At 40.8% G+C, this 22,786-nt stretch overlaps 1 protein-coding gene across 3 annotated transcripts in view; it reads left to right on the top strand.

Annotated features, from left to right (window-relative positions):
• LOC126458314 (chromosome transmission fidelity protein 8 homolog) overlaps window positions 1-22,786 on the top strand; it is a 175,271-nt gene that overhangs the window by 135,784 nt on the left and 16,701 nt on the right. For all 3 annotated transcript variants that reach the window (XM_050095264.1, XM_050095265.1, XM_050095266.1), the window contains exon 2: window positions 16,099-16,216. In XM_050095264.1, coding sequence (XP_049951221.1) covers window positions 16,099-16,216 — 118 coding nt within the window. The remainder of the gene's footprint in view (window positions 1-16,098; window positions 16,217-22,786) is intronic.

Below are 22,786 nucleotides of genomic sequence, written 5' to 3'. Positions count from 1 at the left end.
TTCGTGTGAAGGTTAATTTAGTGTTGTTCGCTGTACGTCATGTGGTAATTTTAGTAAAATTAATAGGTTGTTGTTTCTGTTCAGGAATGGATATGACAGATAAAATTAACAGTGCGCAGGTCAAGGGAAGTGTTTGATCCCAATGTGTGGCTGTGTATGTTGATATTGGTATCGGGAGATGTTTTGAGCTATATAGGCCAAGGGAAGTGTTTGATCCTAATTTATGGGATCGGGAGTTGCTGTTGAGCTATATAGGTCAAGGGAAGTGTCCGATTCCAGATGATATTGTTTGAGGTATTTGGGGAGTTTTGTGATGTCGGTTTTTTCGTCGTTTTGTATGGGGTGGGTGTCTAAATTTGTTTATATTTAGTTTGCCCCCACGCAAAAACACCCATTTCTCGCTCTTGTCCCGTTAGTGTCATTAGGCTTTTTGTGGAAAGTGTGCGTGTTTGTTTGTAGATGTATTTTCGTCCTCATAATGTGTACGTAACGACTTTATATATACCATATTGGAATCGTGGTTTATAGTCGTTTCCGCCGTATTTGTGACGTCATGGGTCAAAGCAGACTGGCGGGATCGGACGCTTCCGTATTTCCAGGGGATGGTGTTTGAAAATTTCTAATTCTTGAAGTATATTGAGTCCGAAGCTTTCCTGCATCCAGGATGCTGGCATGAACAGAAGCTTATTGCTTGTGATTAATAAGATCACCAAAGGACGAGTTATAAACATTTGTAACTCCTTTATCTAGGACATGTTCTTTAAATCCAACAGCAATTGCTCATCCTATCTGCCCTATGTAATAGGCTAGACACATGTGTTAGAAGGAATTTTATAGACACCTGATTTTTGTAAGGGAGAATGCACTGCTTTCAAATTATGAATAAGCTTATTTTTCAACCTGTTATTAGTAGAAAACGCTATTTTACAGTCGTGATCGTGTTTGTTTTATAGGAACTGCTAAAGAAGTGCAAATAGTGGTTATACTATTATTGGTTTTATTTTTGAAAATATTGTCCACTATGGATGGTTTGTATCCATTATTGACTGTGATAGTTTTAATCAAATTGCTCTCAGCATCGAGATTTTCGTCAGGTAAAGGAGTGGAAACAGCTCTATGAATGGAAGAATGAAAAAGCCTTTTTTGTGAGAATGAGGGGGCTGAAGTCTCCGCCACACACTGTTAGGTGGCTTGCGGAGTATGGATGTAGATGTAGATCCATTGGCACACAGGACTGCTTATCTACTGCTCAGAGGTTGGCAATGCATCTGTTTGTGTAGCCAATGGGATGTTTCTGTGACATAACCAATGAGAGGCAAGAAGAGAGGCAGTGTATTTCTAGCTCCGTAATTGAAACCAGTGTATTAGTGAGTTTCGAGAGACATATTATGTGATTATGGCAGCGACTGCTATAAAGCGGACTGATTAAAGTGCTATAGTTCTGCATGGCAATGTCATCCGTTGGTGCATGTGTCACGGATTAATTGCACACACATGAAAATGTATCAAATGTGGTGGTGAAATGACGATGAAATTGATCTGTTCGAGCAGACTAAATGGATCTATGTTTATTAATCAAATCATGGGAGCAGGTAGGTAGATAAGTGTTTATTAATAATAGAGTTGCACATTCTATGTATTAATAAGCATTGGTCCACCCAACTTCTTCCTTGATTTAATTGAAAAACACTGAGCCAGTTACTCAGTATGCAAGCACAGAATTTAAACTGAGATCGTGACTTTTAGGCCATGACTTGTTGTTAATCAGCTGTCTTGTGAAGCGGTCTGAGTAGAAATTTAGCATCATTACTGTGTAGAGGATCCAATTCTCTTTTCAAAACTGCAGTGGGGTCCTCATGTACCTTAAAAACATGATTTTCCTCAAAAACCTGTAAAAAAATTTTTTTTACATACTCGTGTTTGCTAGCAACAACTAGGCCATTGCCTTTATCAGATTTCATTATTAATGGATGATACCCATTAAGCTTTAAATTAATGCTTTTAGTTAAGTTTTTGTCACAGTTATCTGTACTTCGAAAATAACCCAAAGTTTTGTTTACAGTATTACACACATCATGAGCTATTATGGCTTGGTAAGAGCTATCAGTTTTTATGCTATTGAGACCAGTTTTTAGATCTACAGTCAGATTTTGATAAGACAAATTAGTAATTAAATTATACTTTAAAATTTTTTCCAGTAAGAAAACTTCATTTGTAAAATTTATGTCAGTTCTGTTTAAAATTCTGATATAAAATTTGTACTAAGTTTTTGGAAGCTATAGCATCAAATGATTATATATATATATTTTTTTTTTTTTTTTTTTTTTTTTTTTTTTTTTTTTTTTTTTTTTTTTTTTACAGGCAGAAGGCAAGAAAGCTAACTTAATTTCTTTTCATGCCTAATCTGGATGATTTGCTTGATATTTTCTGAGCTGTTATTGATGTGTGCTACATCATGTATCTATAATTTTTACTGACAAGTACCATTTTTATGTCAGTTACAGTACCTGTAATATTGATATGATCGGTGCGTTTTGCCCATAAATCTGTTCGTCAGTCAGTACATGTGAGTATAGACACCTTATAATTTTGTTTGGTATAATAACCATCTATTCTTGATTTTCCTCCGTGTTAATGGTTTTGTAATTTTTTAGGTAATTATTTTGGATTTTCGGAGAGAAGACACACCCATAGTTGCTGTAGAAATCAGGCCAAGTTAAATCTTGTTGCAACCTGTTAGCTGTAGGCCTATTACACAAATCATATTCTTGTGTGCCTGTAGAATTTTGCACAGAGCACAACTTAATCATAGCTAACACTTGATGCAAGAATCACAAAAGAAGGTTGTATACATGGAAGAGGCCTGACGATTCTTGAAGGTTTCAGATATATTATATAATGGTAAGACAGAGATTTAGGAACCAGGTTTTAAATTGTAAGACATTTCCAGGGGCAGATGTGGACTATGACCACAATCTATTGGTTATGAACTGTAGGTTAAAACTGAAGAAACTGCAAAAAGGTGGGAATTTAAGGAGATGGGACCTTGATAAACTGACTAAACCAGAGGTTGTAGAGAGTTTCGGGGAGAGCATAAGGGAACAATTGACAGGAATGGGGGAAAGGAATACAGTAGAAGAAGAATGGGTAGCTTTGAGGGATGTAGTAGTGAAGGCAGCAGAGGATCAAGTAGGCAAAAAGACGAGGGCTAATAGAAATCCTTGGGTAACACAAGATATATTGAATTTAATTGATGAAAGGAAAAAGTATAAAAATGTTGTAAATGAAGCAGGCAAAAAGGAATACAAACGATCTCAAGGAAGTGCAAATTGGCTAAGCAGGGATGGCTAGAGGACAAATGTAAGGATGTAGATGCACATCTCACTAGGGGTACGATAGATACTGCCTACAGGAAAATTAAAGAGACTTTTGGAGAAAAGAGAACCACTTGTATGAATATCAAGAGCTCAGATGGAAACACAGTTCTAAGCAAAGAATAGAAAGCAGGAAGGTGGAAGGAATATATAGAAGGTCTGTACAAGGGTGATGTATTTGAGGACAATATTATGGAAATGGAAGAAGATGAAATGGGAGATAGGATACTGCATGAAGAGTTTGACAGAGCACTGAAAGACTTAAGTCGAAACAAGGCCCCGGGAGTAGACAACATTCCATTAGAACTACTGATAGCCTTGGGAGAGCCATCCCTGACAAAACTCTCCCATCTGGTGAGCAAACTGTATGAGACAGGCGAAATACCCTCAGACTTCAAGACGAATGTAATAATTCCAATCCCAAAGAAAGCAGGTGTTGACAGATGTGAAAATTACCGACCTATCAGTTAAATAAGCCACGGCTGCAAAATACAAAATACTGCAAAAATTCTTTACAGATGAATGGAAAAACTGCTAGAAGCCGACCTTGGAGAAGATCAGTTTGGATTCCGTAGAAATGTTGGAGCACGTGAGGCAATACTGACCCCTATGACTTATCTTAGATATTAGATTGAGGAAAGGCAAACCTATGTTTCTAGCATTTGTAGACTTCGAGAAAGCTTTTGACAATGTTGACTGGAATACTCTCTCTCAAATTCTAAAGGTGGCAGGGGTAAAATACAGGGAGCGAGAGGCTATTTACAATTTGTACAGAAACTTGATGGCAGTTATAAGAGTCGAGGGGCACGAAAGGAAAGCAATGGCTGTGAAGGGAGTGAGACGGGGTTGTAGCCTATCCCCGATGTTTTTCAATCTGTATATTGAGCAAGCAGTAAAGAAAACAAAAGGAAAAATTCGGAGTAGGAATTAAAATCCATGGAAAAGAAATAAAAACTTTGAGGTTCGACGATGATGTAATTCTGTCAGAGACAGCAGGGGACCTAGAAGAGCAGCTGAACGGAATGGACTGTGTCTTGAAAGGAGGATATAATATGAACATCAATAAAAGCAAAACACGGATAATGGAATGTAGATGAATTAAATCGGGTGGTGCTACGGGAATTAGATTAGGAATGAGACGCTTAAAGTAGTAAATGAGTTTTGCTATTTGGGGAGCAAAATAACTGATGATGGTCGAAGTAGAGAGGATATAAACTGTAGAATGGCAAGGAAGGCGTTTCTGAAGAAGAGAAATTTGTTAACATCAAGTATAGATTTAGGTGTCAGGAAGTCGTTTCTGAAAGTATTTGTGTGGAGTGTAACCATGTATGGAAGTGAAACGTGGGTGATAAATAGTTTAGACAAGAAGAGAATAGAAGCTTTTGTAACGTGGTGCTACAGAAGAATGTTGAAGATTAGGTGGGTAGATCACATAACTAATGAGGAGGTATTGAATGGAATTAGGGAGAAGAGTAATTTGTGGCACACCTTGACTAGAAGAAGGGGTCGTTTGGTAGGACATGTCCTGAGGCGTCAAGGGATGGCCAATTTATTATTGGAGGGTAAAAATCGTAGAGGGGGACCAAGAGAGGAATACACTAAGCAGATTCGGAGGGATGTAGGTTGCAGTAGGTACTGGGAGATGAAGAAACTTGCACAGGATAGAGTAGCATGGAGAGCTGCATCAAACCAGTCTCAGGACTGAAGACAACAACACATTCTTGTGTGGTTGCTGGCTCACAAACATGTTTCAAATTGTAGTATTGTAGTGTCAAGATGTGTTTAAGTGTTTCTCGATTGTGCCTGTTTGCAACTTAACATGGCATCTTTGGGTAGGTAGCTTTCTATCTTTTCCTACATGATTTTAAGTATTATAGTGTCTATTTGTGTGTTTCAAGAGAGGATATTCTTTTTGGAATGCCAGTTAAACTTTATTTTTTCTGTATTCCATTGTGTTTTCTAAAGGACTTTACATCTGATCCATTCTCAAAGATATTTGACTTCTTTAATGATTTCTATATTTTGTTCACCCATTGTAAAATATTTCAGTGGTTGTGTTTATCATTGTTGTTTATGAAGGAGATTTTGAGACCATTTTGTGTGTGTGTGTGTGTGTGTGTGTGTGTGTGTTCTTTGGCTTCTTGCCAGGTCTCTGCAAGGGCTAGGCAGTTTACGTTGATACCTTAGTTCTTGTTCTTAGCCGGATTCCGCTATGGGACTGCGTGTTCCACTGTCTGACTACTTTTTATGGGATGTAGTTGAGTAGCAGTTAGGAGAGTCCATCTCCTAGCCATGCCCTAATTTTTATCTTTTATCTCTAATGACTTTCACTTTGGAGTATGTGTTGGTTAGGGTTTCTCTGATTAGGTTAGTTATGTAAGTTTAGTTCTTTTAGTTTTGAGATGAGGGACTCCCAGTTCATTTAGTCATATGCTTTCTGATAGTCAGTGAAAGTGAGGGTGTGTAGTTTTCCTCTTTATTTTTCGTAGGCCCTGAGGTTTTTGAGGTTTGGAATTTGTCGTGAGAGGAATCTTCCTTTCCTGAGAACTCCTAGGTATTCTCTAAGTTGATGGTCTAGTGGGGGTTCTGCTCTGTTTAGTAGGACTTGAAAGAATATCCTGTAGGTTGTGTCTAGGAGTGAGATACCTTTGTAGCTTTTGGGATCTGCTTTGGACACTTTCTTATGCAGTAGGTGAATCATGGCCATCTTTCATTTATCCAAATTGTTTCAAAGATTTTTGAAGAGAGACTTTTGCCAAGTTCAGCTGTGATTTAGTTTCCTCCCGAGGCCTTATAGTTTTTGAGATTCGCTTTAGTTGATTGTAGCACGTTGACATGGTGGGTGGTTACAAGGTAGGGTTGGTTGGTTTTTAAGGCACTGAAGTCCATTTTTCTAAGAGTTCTTAACAGTTGAGGTGGTTTGTAAAATATTCTGCCAATATTTTCCACTAACTCATTACAAGCAATATTTCCGTTTTGTCTTTGAGTTGTGGGGTCGGTGGCCATGTTTGGTTATTTTCTGTTTAATTTTATGAGTACCTTTTTGTATATTATCTAATTTTTATACTTAAAGAGTTCTCATGTAATCAGTCATACACATAATCAGTGGTTTTTACAAGGAAAAGCTCATTTTAACTTGTATGAGCTGCTCATGGAAATATTCTACTGATGTTTTCAAGCTGATATTTCAGATAATAATGTCTTCAATTTTTGCAACATCACAAGCTACCTCAAAGTTAGCTCAGCTGCATTACTCTCTCTTCAAAGTGCTTGTAACTACATTTGGCACACGGATCACTGTTACCGTATTTACTAGAATCTAAGCGGCACTTTTTTTCCGGTTTTTGTAATCCAAAAAACCGCCTGCGGCTTAGAATCGAGTACAAAGTAAGCGGAAGTTCTGAAAAATGTTGGTAGGTGCCGCCACAACTAACTTCTGCCGTCGAATATATGTAGCACTACACAGGCATGCTTTGCAGGCACAAAGATAAATACTACCACCAAAACCTCTGCGTCAGTAAATAAATTAAAAAAAAAAAAAAGTGGGAGACGAGCTTTTTTTCCTCTGCCCCGAGTTTCAACCACTGCATTTTCATACATTATCCATCGAAGTAAATACAAATTCTGTATTGTTCATCTTTGAATGTTGCAGCGTTTCAATGTACTACGAAAATCCGACTGGCAAGACTGTTACGGATGTTTGTCAATATGACCAACTGTATGTTCTGAATTTTTTCCTACCTGTGAGAAGAGATGGTTGTTAATAGGAACTTTTATGAATTGTGAATCACATGCAGTATTCTCTTCACCATAAGAATAATATGAATATAAACATTTTGCCATGTATTCTTTCATGTTTGCTACTATCTCATTTAAATTCTGTCTGCCTAATCAACCACGAAACTAGAGTGAGATAACAGCAAGCGCGGAAGAATATACATATCATATTTATATTTGTATTATTCTTATGCATAATAGTGATAGTCAGAAATGAAGCACAGCAATTGACTAGATTTTTAAATCTAAGATGACTCTAATTTCTGTGCAGAATTTAATGTACTAAAGAGGCGTCGGCAAAGATTTTCAAACGGAGAAAAATTTTCACTCAACTCTTGTTCAGAACATCTTCAATCGTACGCAGTCTATTATTTGGTTCTTGTTGATTATTATCAAAGAAAGCAGCAGTGTAAGTAACAACAAATAGCAGTCTCTTGCCATTGTTTCACTAATGAGATGATTCCTCTCTATTTGTTTTATTTTTTTTATTATTATTTTTTTTAATTGTAAGCGGCGGTTGTACGCACAAAAGCAAGCCATGCTGCGAGCAGTGACAGGCCGTCAACACTCATTATCAGAATGCAACAAACAATGCATGACACAGTACAGTAATGCATCTTCAGCTTGGAGTGACGTAAACACCTATAACAAAGAGAACGGTACTTATCAGATCAAAGAAAATTAAGCAATCAATTCAAACCAGGTGAAGCACATGGAAAAGGAAGGGTACCCGTATAAATACGGACGGAGCACCTGACACACAGCAATGGCTACCTGGTAAAGCTTAACTGCTAAGCTTACGACTTGAACCAAACTACTGTAGCTGTATCGTCATTCATTCGATCTAAATTTTGTCTCATATTACAATGGACCAACTTTGTTTCGATTTAGAGGTGCGGCCTCCCCTTGAATTTAGAGTCTCAAATTTCAGGTGCGGCTTAGATTAGGGAAAATTTTTTTTCCTTGATTTCGAGTCTCATTTTTCAGGTGTGGCTTAGATTCGAGTAAATACGGTAATAAATTTGTTTCAGAATGCTGAGATGCTATAAAAAACTAATACAGAAGTCCCAATAAAAAGTTTCCAAGAAGTAGACAACACACTTCATAAGAGGAGGTGGGGATATTATTACAGCCAAGTACAATGTCAATGCCAAAATTTATTTTAATAAGGTTTGCTTTTGTGATCTCATTTTAGGAATTTGCAACAGTAACTTTGTGGTATTGGACAACAGCTGATGCCCTTGGGTCAAACAGAACATAAATTCTTCTGTGTGACACAAGATGCACTGGGGATGGGGAGACTGAAGATCTTTGGCTAAGATCTTTACTCTCTTTCAATTACAGGCCACATCTCCCATGTACGCACATAATGTCTTTAATGCACTGGTTTCATTGCCTTGTACATAACTGGCACGAAACAAAAATGGCTTTGAAACAAATACTGTACTTCATTCATGATGCGGATTTTCTGTCACTATATCATAGAACTATTTCATATTTATCAGTGAAAATAGTTGCAGCTTTGCATAGTATTTCTATATTTGCATCTATACTCTGCAAACCACCATGAAGTGCATGGCACTGGATACATCCCATTGTACCAGTTACATTAGGGTTTCTTCCTGTTCCATTCACATATGGAGCGTGGGAAGAAAGATCGTTTGAATGCTTCTACATACAGTAATTATTCTAATCTTATCTTCACTATCTCTATATGAGCGATATGTAGGTATATTCGTAAAATCATCATTTAAAGTCTGTTTTTGGAACTTTAACATACTTCATCAGGAGAGTCTACATCTATCTTCAAGGGTCATCCAGTTGACATGATTGCTTGATAATTCATACTGTGAACAGTTTTTTTAAAACATGTTTAAAACTGTTAAAATGAAATGTCCAATGGTCTGCTGTAGAGTATGCTGCAGAGTAACAATCATCAATTGATAAAAATACCATCGTCAGTTATGAGTGTCATGTCTATGTCAAGTTGTGAACTGTACTGTTTCCAATTAAAATATGCGCTTGTTGACCTATGTCAGGCAACAAAATGCCCCTTTTCTGTATACTTCCAGTATCCCATGTTAGACCTATTTGGTACATGTCCCACACACTTGAGCGATATTTTAGAACAATTTGACGAATGATTTGTAAACTATCTCCTTTGTAGGTTCATTGCACTTGCCCACTATTCTACCAGTAAATGGAAGTGTAACATCTGCTATACCCACGATGAGTGTAAGTGATCATTCCATTTCATATCCCTACAAAGTGTATTTGTAAGAGTTGGCCAATTCCAACAGTGTCTCATTGATATTATAGTCATAGGATACTATGTTTTTTACATTTTTGTGAAGTACACAAGTTTACATTTCTGAATATTTAGAGCACATTGCCAATCTCTGCACCACATTGAAATCTTATCAAGATCTGACTGAATATTTATGCAGCTTCTCTCAGATAGTGCTTCATTATAGGTACCTGCATCATCTTCAAAAAGTGTGATTTTACTATTAATGTTGTCTGCAAAGTCATTAATGTACAACATGAACAGCAAGGGTCCCAACACACTTCCCTTGGACACACCCCAAGTTACTTCTAAATCTGACAATGACTCACCATCCAAGGTAACATGCTGTCCCCTCCCTACGAAAAAGTCCTCAATCCAGTCACAAATTTCACTTGATACTTCATATGATTGTACTTTCGACAATAAATGTAGGTACTTTTCGGAAATCAAGAAACACTGCATCTACCCGATTGCATTGATCCAAAGGTTTTAATATGCCATGCGAGAAAAATTCAAGTTGGGTTTCACACGATCGATATTTTCGAAATCCATGCTGGTTGGCATTGAGGTGGTCATTATGTTAAAGATATCTCATTATGTTTAAGCTCAGAATATGTTATAAGATTTTACAACAAATCGATGCCACGGTTACTGGACAGTAATTTCGTGGATCACTTTTACCCTTCTTTTAGATGGATGTGACATTTGCCTTTTCCAAAAATTGGGCACTGTTTTTTGTTCGAGGGTTCTAAAATACATTACAGTTAGAAGAGGGACTAATTCAACTGCAAATTCAATATATAGTCTGACAGGGATTGCTTTGGGGCCTGGAGTTTTGTTAAATCTTGAAAGATTTCAGCTGTTTCTCAACACCACTGACACTAATACTTATTTCTTCATCTTTTCAGTGCTACAATGATTAAATTAGGACACTTCTCCTTGGTTTTCCTTTGTAAAGGAAATTTGAAAACAGAGTTAAGCATTTCAGCTTTTGCTCTTTTTTGAAAAGTCATTTGACAATATTCTGCTACATTGGTCATTGAAGGTATCATGCAGTGCTCTCCTGACAACCAAATGAGTTTCATTCAGCATCTCTAACTGTAGCTCCACACTTTGTTTCATACCTATTATGTAATAATCTCCTTTCAGAAGTTTCTTTGCAGTGACTGTGTACTATGGAAGTACCTTCCCATTATGAACTGTGCTGCTGGGTATATGTCTATCCAGTGTATGGTCAACTATTCTTTTAAACTTGAACCATAGTTCCTCTACATGGTCCTGCCCTGTACTGATATTTTCCAGTTGCTCATTGTGGCATGGCACCAGTGACTTTTTATCTAGTTTGCTGAACACACATATCTTTACGCTTATTTTAGTTGTTCTTTGTACTTTGGTAATCATTGTTGCCACAACTGCATCATGGTCCAATACCATTTTCGATGTGGACATCCTCAAAGAGGTCAGGTCTGTTTGTTGCCATTAGATCCACTATATTTCAGTCATGAGTGGGGTTCCTAACTAATTGTTCTAGGTAGTTTTGAGAGAAGGTATTTAGTAATGTTTCGCAGAATTTCTTATCGTTTCCACCACTAACAGAACTGTAATTTTCCCAGTTTATTGTTGGATGATTAAAGTCTCCACCAATGATTACAGTGTGATCGGGAAACTCGGGTACAAGAAAATTTTTTGTGAAGTTTTTTGTTAGATCACGAGATGAGTCTGGTGGGCAAGAGGAGGATCCAGTCATGCCCACCCAGGTACTGAGTCTAGCCCAAACAATCTCAGATGCAGCTTCAGTTTCTACCTCAGTGGATTAGAGTTGATTTGAGTTTCTTGTCTACTGTGACAAATTCACCACCTCCATTTCCCATTTGCATAGCCTTTTGATATACACTTAAATTTTCCTCAAAAAATCTCGCTGCTGTCAATTTCAGGTATCGATAAGTTTTCTGTACCTAGTATTATGTGAGCTTCACTTCTCTTCAGGAGTGCTTCAAACTCTGGCACTTCATTACAAATGCTTCACCAGTTAACCATTAGAAAGTTCATTTTTTCACCTCTTTGATCTTACATTGATGATTTTGGTTTTCCTACAGCTATTGTTTTCCGGATTGGATGGAGAGTCACTGAATCTAAAAGACCCTTGTGTGCACCCCACACACAGTCAACTACCTGAATAGCAGCCTTTGATGTGTAATGCACACCTAACCCATTTACGGGTACCCTGCAGTTCTCAACCCTATGCCACAAGTCCGGGAAGTTGCAGCCTAGCTTGTCACAGAACCTTCAGTGCCTCTCATTCCGTCCTTCCACTCAAATCGGAAACAAAGGGTGAGATCAATTCTGGGGACAAATGCTGCAAATTATGAGCTTCATTGAAACTCCTTGCACAAGGTTGGTCTTCTCAAACTTCTTTGCCAGTCACTGGAATGCCCCAAGTATAACCTCGGAGCCCAGAGGGCAGGCATCATGTGTTCCATCATGTGCCACAATGTGCAGTTGGTTGCATGCTGTTCCATCAATGGCTGCTGGAATAGCCTCTTTAGTATGCTGAACGAGGCCCCAGGAATACATACTGAGTGCATCTGGTGTCCTTTCCTGTCCCTTGCTGCCATTTCCACGGGTACTGTCATTCGCCGTACATTTGAACTGCCGACGATTAATAAACCCCTACCCTTCTGCTTTTGCCTCTTGACACCATACAAATTGGTGACAACTCTCTGTTTCAGCGAAACATAGCACCTCGAACTTGTTGGTTAGGGGGATGGGTACAGTGCCCTGAGTCCTCCCTGGTCCCTGTTCACCCTATACGGGATGCTTGGAACTACCATTGACATGCCACTCGCAGTCAAGTTGACGAATAATGACAGATCGTGTACTTTCTGCAGAGGAGACAGGATCTACAGAGAGGATAGTACTTGAGGTGTCTCTTGTACTGGTATCGCAGGTACACGACTTTCAGCAGCTCTTCCAACACACCAGTTCACAGCAGCTGCCAATCAATTGACAGTAGTCAGAGCAATTTCCAGCTGCTTGCAAACGGCAACAAACTCATCGTGTGTTCGTGAACAGTATTCACAGTGGGACTGCATTTTGGATGGTGCAATTAGTTGTGGGGCAGTGAGCAAATAGCTTTAAATTAAGCCCAGTGATTATCTTTTGATTTGTTGAGCCAGAAAGGTGTTAATTCCCTATAAGAATTGAAGCAAATATACAAAACGAGATTTCTGTTAAGGCAACACAAAAACCTGTAATAAAAATTACTAGTTCACTAAAACTTCCTGAAGTATATTTGTTAGCAAACTCGAAAAGAGTTTACTTACAATAAATGTAGATAATATATTTGGCTATGATTTATTAATTGGTCACTTAAAAATAAATGACAGCATTCGTAGATCTCAGGTTTGTGTGTCAGTCATCGCCTGTAAAAGGTGCCAAAATTCCTTCTAATATAGTGTGGGTTCCTCTTAGCATAAGTTTTGTCTGGTATGTAAGATCTCAAGTCATGACATGGTTGCAGCATTTAAGAGTGCCAATAAATTTTATGGTGCTCCGTTTCCAAATTTTCTTCTTGTGTGGGAACAAATATGACACACCATGATATGGAAAATACTTAAAACTTGCATCATTTTACGTTATTGAATACTGCTTCATCACTTGAACACTGAGTGCCAAAAAAACATTCAACTTCAGAGACAACCCTAAACAATGCTGTGTAAGAATGAAAACAATGGGTGGGATGCTTGAGGAAAGCATATATAATACCCTCGCCAATGTTGCAAATAAATATACAGTGTGTAAAATGTATCTAGTAAACAACAAGGCTAAATTTTAAATTTCTTGAGGAAATTTATCTAGATGTACCCTCCCCCCACCACCACTTCCACGTTCTCAGTGATTCCTCCAGGGGCAGATTTGCAGCTTTACATCAGATCCCTTTTAGGCCGACTCTTGGGGACTAACCCCCCTCCCCTTTCCTCCATCTAATAAACTTCACACAATCAGAGAGACCCTCACCATGTAGCATTCTTCCTTCCACCTCTCCTGGCAGGAGTTTGCCATCTAATCCTCTACCATATTCGTATCAACTGTACTAGGTTGACACATGGATTTTACTCCACAATGAGCTGCCCCCGGTTTTAAGTTGCAAGTTCCCCCTCATGGTGATGCATATTGTGCTGGACTGCCCTCCACATTTTGGCCCTTCACACTAAATGTGCCCTCCCACCTTCCTCGTACAGTTATCAGTGGACGGCCATTGCATTTCAGTGATTGGAGACTATTTGTATAGCATTGCCCAATGTTCTCAGCTTTCTTTGTGAAAGTGGTTTGTCCTCCCAGGTTTATGTCCTTGAATTTCCCTCTGGAGTTGGAGTCCCTCAGTTAGCATTGAAGGTTGTGAAGGCCTTGGTGTTACCTCCACACCAGCCATGTTATCCCCCCTTCTTCCCTATGGCTTGTCTGGTCTTTTCTGCCATCTTGTTTCCCCTTTCCTTGTCTCCCCCCCCCCCCCCCCCCCCCCCCCCCCCGTGTTCCATTGTATTGCGATCATGGAATGGTATGGGGATCGAGAAGGGTCGGTAGTGGTGCTGATGCCCAGACGTGTCCTCCACTCCCCTACTGTTCTTTTCTCTTCCTGCTGCCTCGACTTTCCTCTTACCTCTTCGTGCCTGTTTTCCCTTCCCCTTGACTGAACTGCGCTATTTGTGGGAGAGGAACAGTGGGACTGTTAGGCTGCAAATGTCTTTGAGACTGGGATAACCAAGGGAGATTACATATTTTATGTAAGAAACTTTTATTTTCAGGAATTGGAGACTATTTGTTTAGCATTGCCCAGTGTAAGAGTTCATGTGTCAATGTAGTAGATAAATATCTGCATAGAGGCACAGGCTGTTTTCTAGTGTCAGAACACGTCTTTAATCAGTATGTCTATTACAACTGGACTTGTGTTTCTACTTAAACAGTCTAACTATTGAGACACAAGGACATTTACTAGATACATTTTACACACTGTATATTTATTTGCAACATTGGCGAGGGTATTATATATGCTTTCCTCAAGCATCCCAGCCATTGTTTTCATTCTTACACAGCATTAAAATAGATTTTTTTTTCCTAGAGTTTACTTTTTTGTGATCTGTGTGCCACAATGTGCACAGAAAACATTCATAAATTATAGAGCGCAGCAATCAGTCGTCTTCCCCCGCCCCCCCTCCCCCTACAAAATCGATTTCGGCTAGTGCCTAGCCATTATCACTGCACTATTTTCTTTCAAAGAACTGTGACTGATGCCCGAACAACAGGGAACGGACATGCGTTGAGACTAGAAAATAGTGCATTAATAATGGCTAGGCACTAGCTGAAATCTGCATAAGACGATTGATTGCTGCACTCCATAATTTATAAATCATATCACTGTCATCATGTACACCCACATTCCTAACGGAAGGTGACCTGACGAAGTTAAACATTTGACTAAAAATATTGTTTATAATAGAGGGAAACATTCCACGTGGGAAAAATATATCTAAAAACAAAGATGATGAGACTTACCAAACAAAAGTGCTGGTAGGTCGATAGACACACAAACATACACACAAAATTCAAGCTTTCGCAACAAACAGTTGCTTCATCAGGAAAGAGGGAAGGAGAGGGAAAGATGAAAGGATGGGTTTTAAGGGAGAGGGTAAGGAGTCATTCCAATCCCGGAAGTGGAAAGACTTACCTTAGGGGGGAAAAAAGGACAGGTATACACTTGGGCACACACAAACATGAGGATGGATATGTGTGTGTGTGCGCTTGGCCTAACATTAGCTGTTAGGACAAGCCCAACCACCTCCTCCCAGAGCAGCCAGCTTATAGCTGTTAGAAGAAAGAACACGTAATTTATTAATGCACCTCAGAAGTTATACAGAAGTTGATAGAGAGTTACTAGAAGGACTCTTTGATTATTTTTACAAATAATATTGTCAGTCACTGCTTACAATACCACACATGAATCAACACTAGATTCCCTATGGCCATTTACTGCTACAGTATGCAGTACTGTTACATAGCTAAGGTTGGTAATGACCACAAACATTTCAGAGTGGCACAAAGTCAGCTGAAGTGCACCCATTGGAGAGGGGCCAAGTAAAATTGTGCGATTTGTACATAAGCATACATGACCCGGTACTGTTGTTTATCTTTGGGTGATTCCCAACAGCTTTTTTATCGTAATTACATTAGTTAGCTTTGCTCTGATGGTACCTTTTGGACGTTTCTTGCTACTGTCATTACCTTCTCATCCAGTAATAGGGCTTACTTTGCAGTGGAAAGTGCCGAGTTTTACTGTTATTTTGATTACATGTTGAATTATAAGTCCACTTAGCTCCAGGTTGGTAAGTCACGTCAAGGTCAAAGAATGGCAAGGACAGACTGCCTATTAGAAACATAAGCCTTGTAAAGTACAGTAATGTTCAAACTGACCTTTCTATTGCTGCTTTCATTCGAAGTATGTTTGCACACTACATGTTCTGGAGCAGAAATTTTGCCAATATTGATTTTGGAATTTGAATGGGCGGATGGTCTTTACTTTTAATAATTTATTATTGATTTTGTAATCATGTGAGCTATTAGGTGTGTGTGAATGTAATCACAAAACGTATTTTTCCTTTTCAGCGCTGATGGCAGTAAACTGGGTGAATGGGCCATTATTGAGTTACAAGGAGACCTTCGGAACAGATCAAATGACACTCTACACTCTCAGTTTATTGGAGACTTGCACTACACAGAAAAGGTGAATGTAACAGGTTTAATCACTTCATTTAGTAGTGTTATTACATAACAGCAAACATGCTTCTTTGTGTCATTGTCAGCCGCTTAGCTCTCTAGCTTTTAATTTACATGTCATCCTCAAAGGGACACACATTTTTATAAAAGATTTTTCTTCTTTTGTTTTATGAACAGCCTCTCATGTAGACGTGATTAATAAGGTACTAGTTTCCTGCCAGATGTCTCCCAGCAAGACTTGCAGACTTCAGCACCGGACCACAAAACTACTCTGAAACTTAGATAGGGATGCATAGTTTATATACAATTATTTTTGGTTCTATTATTGTCGTTACGGATTTCACAGTTCATTCCAGGTTCCCGTTCGCTGTTAACAACAAATTCCACTTGGGAGAAATTGTATTGTCATGTAAGTGTAAGACACATTGGGTATCCAAACCAACTTCTGCAAGGGTTTGATTATAAATTTTACACAATATTCTTACTGTTTCTTTGGAATAACTGCATTGCTACAGAATATTATGCTATAGGGCAGTATTGGGTGAAATTATGCAGGCAATCCTGTTTGCAACTCAACACATTATGAAAGTTTTCTGAGTGTAAACCAGGCAAAACTGAACTTTTTTGGTCAATGTATCCATATGCTGGTGCCGCTGTAGTTTATTATCCACTTGGAAGCCTGAAAAGTTCACATTTTGAGCCTCAGCTAGTGTGTGCATATTTTCTCTCTACTCTGTAAGTCACTTTGACATGTTTGGAATTGCATAATATAGACCTTTCTTAAGTTTAAGGGCTAAGCTGTTTGGTTTGAATCATTTGTAAGCTTACTCCATTATTCTTTTGAGTATGTCTGGACCCTTTATAAGTCTTTTGCACATCAATTCCTTAACAATCTCCCCCCCCCCCCCCCCCCTCCCCCGTGGATTGGCAAATCAGTCATGTAAGTCAAAAACGATAGTGGGGAAACACCAAACCAAATGATACACAATATTTAAATTTTCCCCACTCTGAATCTACTTTTATTCAACCCTCTGTTTACTGTTGTTAAGCAAGAGGAATACTTTAATACAAAACAGTTTTGGTTTCCCTTTATAGAATCTTATAATACACAGTTGAAGACCTTGACAAGATCAGAAAAAATGTCAACAGTGAAATTTTTGTTGGTTTGTTCTACCAGAAGTGCGTTGCTCAGATCATATATTGCTTTCTCTACAGAGAAGCTTTTATGAAATTACTATCATCATCATTATTATTATTACCTCACTGCTAATCTAGTATTAATCATTATAGTTGTGAAGTATGTTCATTTTTCTGTGTGTCAGATTGGTCCTCTCTACCCAATATAATCCTTAAGTTAACGTTTAGTGCATTAAATAGCACTACTTTTAGAATATAGTCACCCTCTGTTTAATAAAATTCAGGAATTGTAATTGGCATCAAATCACATATATTCTGCTGTGAGATATGCCATTGAGACTATTGTCAGCTGCAGTATAAGCCGTTTGAAACCCTCTGCTGAATAAGAATGTCGTTCAGATTTCTTCATGCGTAATAGTCTTCTGATATAAACGTCCACATTGCTCGTAAATATTTTCCAGTGTCATCTATACATCTTCCATTGTGTCATTCTGTTTCCTGCACCTGTATTCTTTACTCTCTAGGTGATACACATTTCTATATTTTTCAATGAGAGACACTGTAAATCAGTTTTGAAAACTTTATTTGAATTATCAGAAGCTCCCAGTCTATTTAAAGGCATCTGTTTCTTTTATTCACTTATTGGCTTAATCGCAATAGCATTTCTTAATGTTGACAACCAGTTTCAGTCACTGGTAATCTTGAGACACACAGCTTCTTTTGGTGCATGTCCAGTTTATGTATTTATATAAATAAAATAAAAAGATTGGTAGGAGTGTTTGTGGAGCAATGTTGGCTGCACTCATTATGACGTTTGATGGGAGGACTTGGAGGTAAATGAACACTTGACTGTAAATATCTAATAAGGTAACAACAAACAGACAACATATTTCATAGCAATCAGTTAAAAGTAATTATGCCAAATCCTCAGATGAAAAAAAGTGTGAAATGCTCAATGTATTTGAAAAAATATTGGTTGTGATGCCCAAAGTTCAGATGGTTCAAGGTTACATTAAACATTGTTTTATAGTAAATGAGAAACAATCAGCATTATAGTGTAAAGTAATGTTAAAGATGTGTAACGTTTGTTCATGGCCTGTCTTCAGGGTATCTTCTTAACTGTTCAGTACTTGCATGAAAACTTATCATGATATCACACTCATCAGTTGTGCCAGCTCACAACCTGATTACCTATTCCAGTCTAATCTAACCAACCAGGCCAAGTAGCAGGACAGTCTCTCAATACTCCTATTAGCACTGCTTAAAAAAACAAACAAAAAAAAACTATTTTCAAAGCTGTGCCAATGGAAGTTTAAAGCTCTCTTGTAGCATGCAGTGAAAACATGAATAACATGTGGAGAACCTCCTTTTTCACCTCTCTTGAGTTATTTAAATTGATTTGATTTTTGTTGATCGCATAAGTCCTATTGTGTGTTGTTGCATGTGGAAATGGAACAAGTCAGAATTACAGGCAGATTCCATTTTCCTATATTGCCAAGAAGCATTTGACACCAAGCTCCACTGCAGATCCCCCCAGGGGGTCCACAACTCTTTTGTGGACACGTGCGTAGCGAGCACGGGACCCCGAGCTAATGTGGCCCTCCTTCCTTTTCCGGGCTGCATACCTTCCCTTCCCTTTCCGCATCCCTCCCCGTCCCCCATCTTCGCCCCCCCCCCCTCACCTCTGTCTCTTTCCTTCCTTTCTCCCCCTCTGGGAGTATGGTTTGTGCCTACGTCCGGAGACGGATGCTCGAAACTGTTCCAAATTCCTTGCTCTTACACTTGCCAGTCCTCGTCCTTCCTCTGTCCTTCTCTTTTCCTTCCCTCTTCTCCTTGCCCTTTTCTCCGCTACGGCGTTTGAGACCCCCTCTTCTTTCCTTTCCCTTTCTCTTCTTTCCTCCCTGTGCGTGTCTGAAGGCCGACCCACGCACTTCCATGCGTAGCCGGTGACGGGGTAACGCGTAATTCCCCGCCCCGGGTAGACAGGTAGGACACGTACGTACCCCCTGGTAACGGCCAGGCCCAGGGAGGGGTGATTACCCGAGCTGATACCTTCCGAAAGTGCCGATTGGTCCCTCCGTCCGTTTGTCGGGAGGTGTGACCTGAGGTGTGAACAATCACCTAAGGCGGGTGTGCCCTCGGTGAGGGCCCCCACAAGGGAGGAGCGCGCCATCGGAGACGCCGGTAATCATGGGGGATTCTTCCGCAATGGTTTCCTCACCTTCCACTATGTCTGCTCACAAACGTAAGTTCACTGAGTCTCAGCCACAGACTGTTCTTCCATCGTTGCCACAGTTCCTTGTTGTTTCTCGGTCTGACGAAGGTCACGACTTTTCCACGGTCAACCCTTTCATTATACAGAAAGGTGTCGACGCAATTGCGGGTCCTGTAAAGTCTTGTTCCAGATTACGGAACGGCACCCTGTTGTTAGAAACACACAGTGCCCTCCAGGCTCAAAAATTGCTGCGTACTTCTCTGCTCCACACCTTCCCTGTCCGGGTGGAACCGCACCGTACCTTAAATTCCTCGCGTGGAGTCGTTTATACGCGCTCCCTCGATGGATTGTCTGACGAAGAAATTCAGCATTACCTGTCTGACCAGGGCGTCACAGCTGTTCATCGGGTTATGAAAAGGGTTGATTCGAACATCATTCCAACCCGCACTGTCTTCTTGACATTTGACAAAGTTCAACTCCCATCAAAAATCAAAGCAGGCTATGAGATAATTTCCGTTCGCCCTTATGTCCCAAACCCTACGCGTTGCTATCGATGTCAGCGGTTCAATCATACCAGCCAGTCCTGTTCCAACCCGGCCAAATGTGTTACTTGTGGCAAGGATGCCCATGAGGGTGCTTGTCCACCTCCATCCCCTCGCTGCATCAACTGTATGGGTGACCACGCTGCCTCCTCTCGAGATTGCCCCGTTTTTAAGGATGAAAAGCTCATCCAGGAAATAAGAGTGAAGGAAAAGGTGTCGACCTTTGCTGCTCGAAAGTTACTCGCCAGTCGACAGCCCACCGTGCCTCAGAAAGGTAAATACAGCGCTGTCCTTGCTTCTCCTCGACCAACAAAGGAGGCGGCCACGCAGACTTGCGACTTCACCTTTAGTACCACGGTCGTCCGATCGGCCAGCGCAAAGATCGCCCGTTCAACCTCACCCCTTTCGCCTGCCCACTCTATGGCTCACCCTTCATCGGGTTCTGTTAAATCTCGAGCCCAAAAGTCAGACGCCAAGTCTTCGAAAAAAGAGCATTCTCGTGAAGAGTTTTTACGTACCGCAACTTCACAACCATCGGTTCCTCCTTCATCTAAACATCATACTTCTAAGAAGGCTACGAAGAAACACAGTTCCTCTCCTTCTCCGCCAAGGCGTGTCCCATCTACAGCACCACCTGGCGGAAATCGCCCTCGGCCATCTTCTGTGTCGCCGAGGCGCACTGCTGGTGGCCGGTCAACTGGCCGATCGTTGGTGGCAGGAGCTGCTCCTGACCAACCTATGGATCAGGATCTTCTGCCTTCGACTGAATGCCATTCCATGCTGTCGGTCGCAAGCTCTGAGCAGTCGTTGAGTTGACAGCACCCTTGCTCACGTTCCTCCATTTTCTGTTCACCCTATGTCCATTATCCACTGGAATATCCGCGGCATTCGCGCCAATCGGGAGGAATTGTCGATCCTTTTACGATCCTACTCGCCGGTCATCTTCTGTCTTCAGGAAACAAAGCTGCGTCCCCATGACCGCTTTGTTCTCCCTCATTTTCAGTCCGTCCGATATGACCTCCCCTCTGTTGAAGGCACTCCAGCCCATGGAGGACTCATGATTCTGCTCCATGATACTCTCCATTATCACCCAATCCCCTTATACACTTCCTTCCAAGCTGTCGCCGTCCGTCTTTCCCTTTCTGGATACACGTTCTCTCTTTGTACGGTATACATTCCATCGTCTACACCAATGGCACGAGCTGATCTCCTTCATCTTCTTGATCAGCTTCCACCCCCCTATTTGCTGGTTGGGGACTTCAATGCCCACCACCCGCTTTGGGGATCTCCACATCCTTGTCCACGTGGCTCACTATTGCTAGACGTCTTCCACCAAGCGGATCTAGTCTGCCTCAACACTGGGGTCCCCACATTTTTGTCTGCCTCCACGGCAAATTTATCTCATTTGGACCTTGCGGTCGGTACTGTTCCGCTAGCTCGGCGCTTCGAATGGTTCGCCCTTGATGATACACACTCGAGTGACCACTTTCCATGTGTTCTTCGACTGCAGCCTCAACTGCCATATATGCGCTCGCGTCGCTGGAAGTTTGCCCAAGCCGATTGGACACTTTTTTCGTCTCTAGCGACATTCGATGACCGTCGCTTTCCCAGCGTCGACGATGAGGTCACACATTTTACCGACGTTATTCTCACAGCTGCGGAACGTTCAATACCACGCACCTCCGAATTGCCCCAGCGCCCTCCAGTTCCTTGGTGGAACGAGGCATGCCGTGACGCAATACGTGAGCGGCGACGTGCTCTTCGCATTTTCCGTCATCATCCAACTTTGGCCAACTGTATCCGATATAAGCAGCTCCGTGCGCGATGCCGTCGCGTCATCCGCGATAGCAAGAAGGCAAGCTGGAAATACTTTATTAGCTCATTTAACACCTTCACTCCCTCCTCGGAAGTTTGGAGTCGGCTTCGACGGTTCTCAGGCGCGCCTAGTTTCTCCCCGGTCTCTGGGCTCACTGTCGCGCATGATACCTTAGTGGACCCCGTCGCAATTTCTAACTCATTGGGTCAGCACTTTGCTGAGATTTCGAGCTCTTCAAATTACCCGCCAGCGTTTCTCCCGAAGAAACGTGCAGCGGAAGTGCGACCTCTTGCTTTCTCCTCTCACAATCGCGAAAGCTACAATACTGTTTTCTCCATGCGCGAACTCCAACATGCACTCTCTTCTTCTCGCTCCTCCGCCCCAGGACCGGATGGTATCCATGTCCAAATGTTGCTGCATTTATCAACCCATAGCCTGCGTTACCTCCTTCGCCTTTATAATCGAATTTGGACCGACAGTACCTTTCCCAGGCGATGGCGGGAAGCTATTGTCGTTCCCGTTCCGAAACCTGGAAAGGACAAACATCTCCCCTCTAGCTATCGCCCCATTTCTCTCACGAGTAGTGTCTGTAAGGTTTTGGAGCGTATGGTGAATTACCGTTTAGCTTGGTGGCTCGAGTCCCGCAGTCTTTTAACACCAGCCCAATGCGGATTCCGAAAGCATCGTTCTGCCGTTGACCATCTTGTTGCTCTCTCCACTTATATCATGAACAATTTTCTCCGGAAACGCCAAACGGTAGCAATATTTTTTGATCTGGAGAGAGCATACGATACCTGTTGGAGGACAGGCATTCTCCGCACACTGTTCTCTTGGGGCTTTCGAGGCCGGCTGCCCCTTTTTCTTCGC

The sequence above is a fragment of the Schistocerca serialis genome, chromosome 2, assembly GCF_023864345.2.
Source record: "Schistocerca serialis cubense isolate TAMUIC-IGC-003099 chromosome 2, iqSchSeri2.2, whole genome shotgun sequence".
Lineage (NCBI taxonomy): Eukaryota > Metazoa > Arthropoda > Insecta > Orthoptera > Acrididae > Schistocerca > Schistocerca serialis.
Note: the sequence above shows the minus strand (reverse complement) of the source record. Positions and strands in the feature narration are given on the sequence as shown.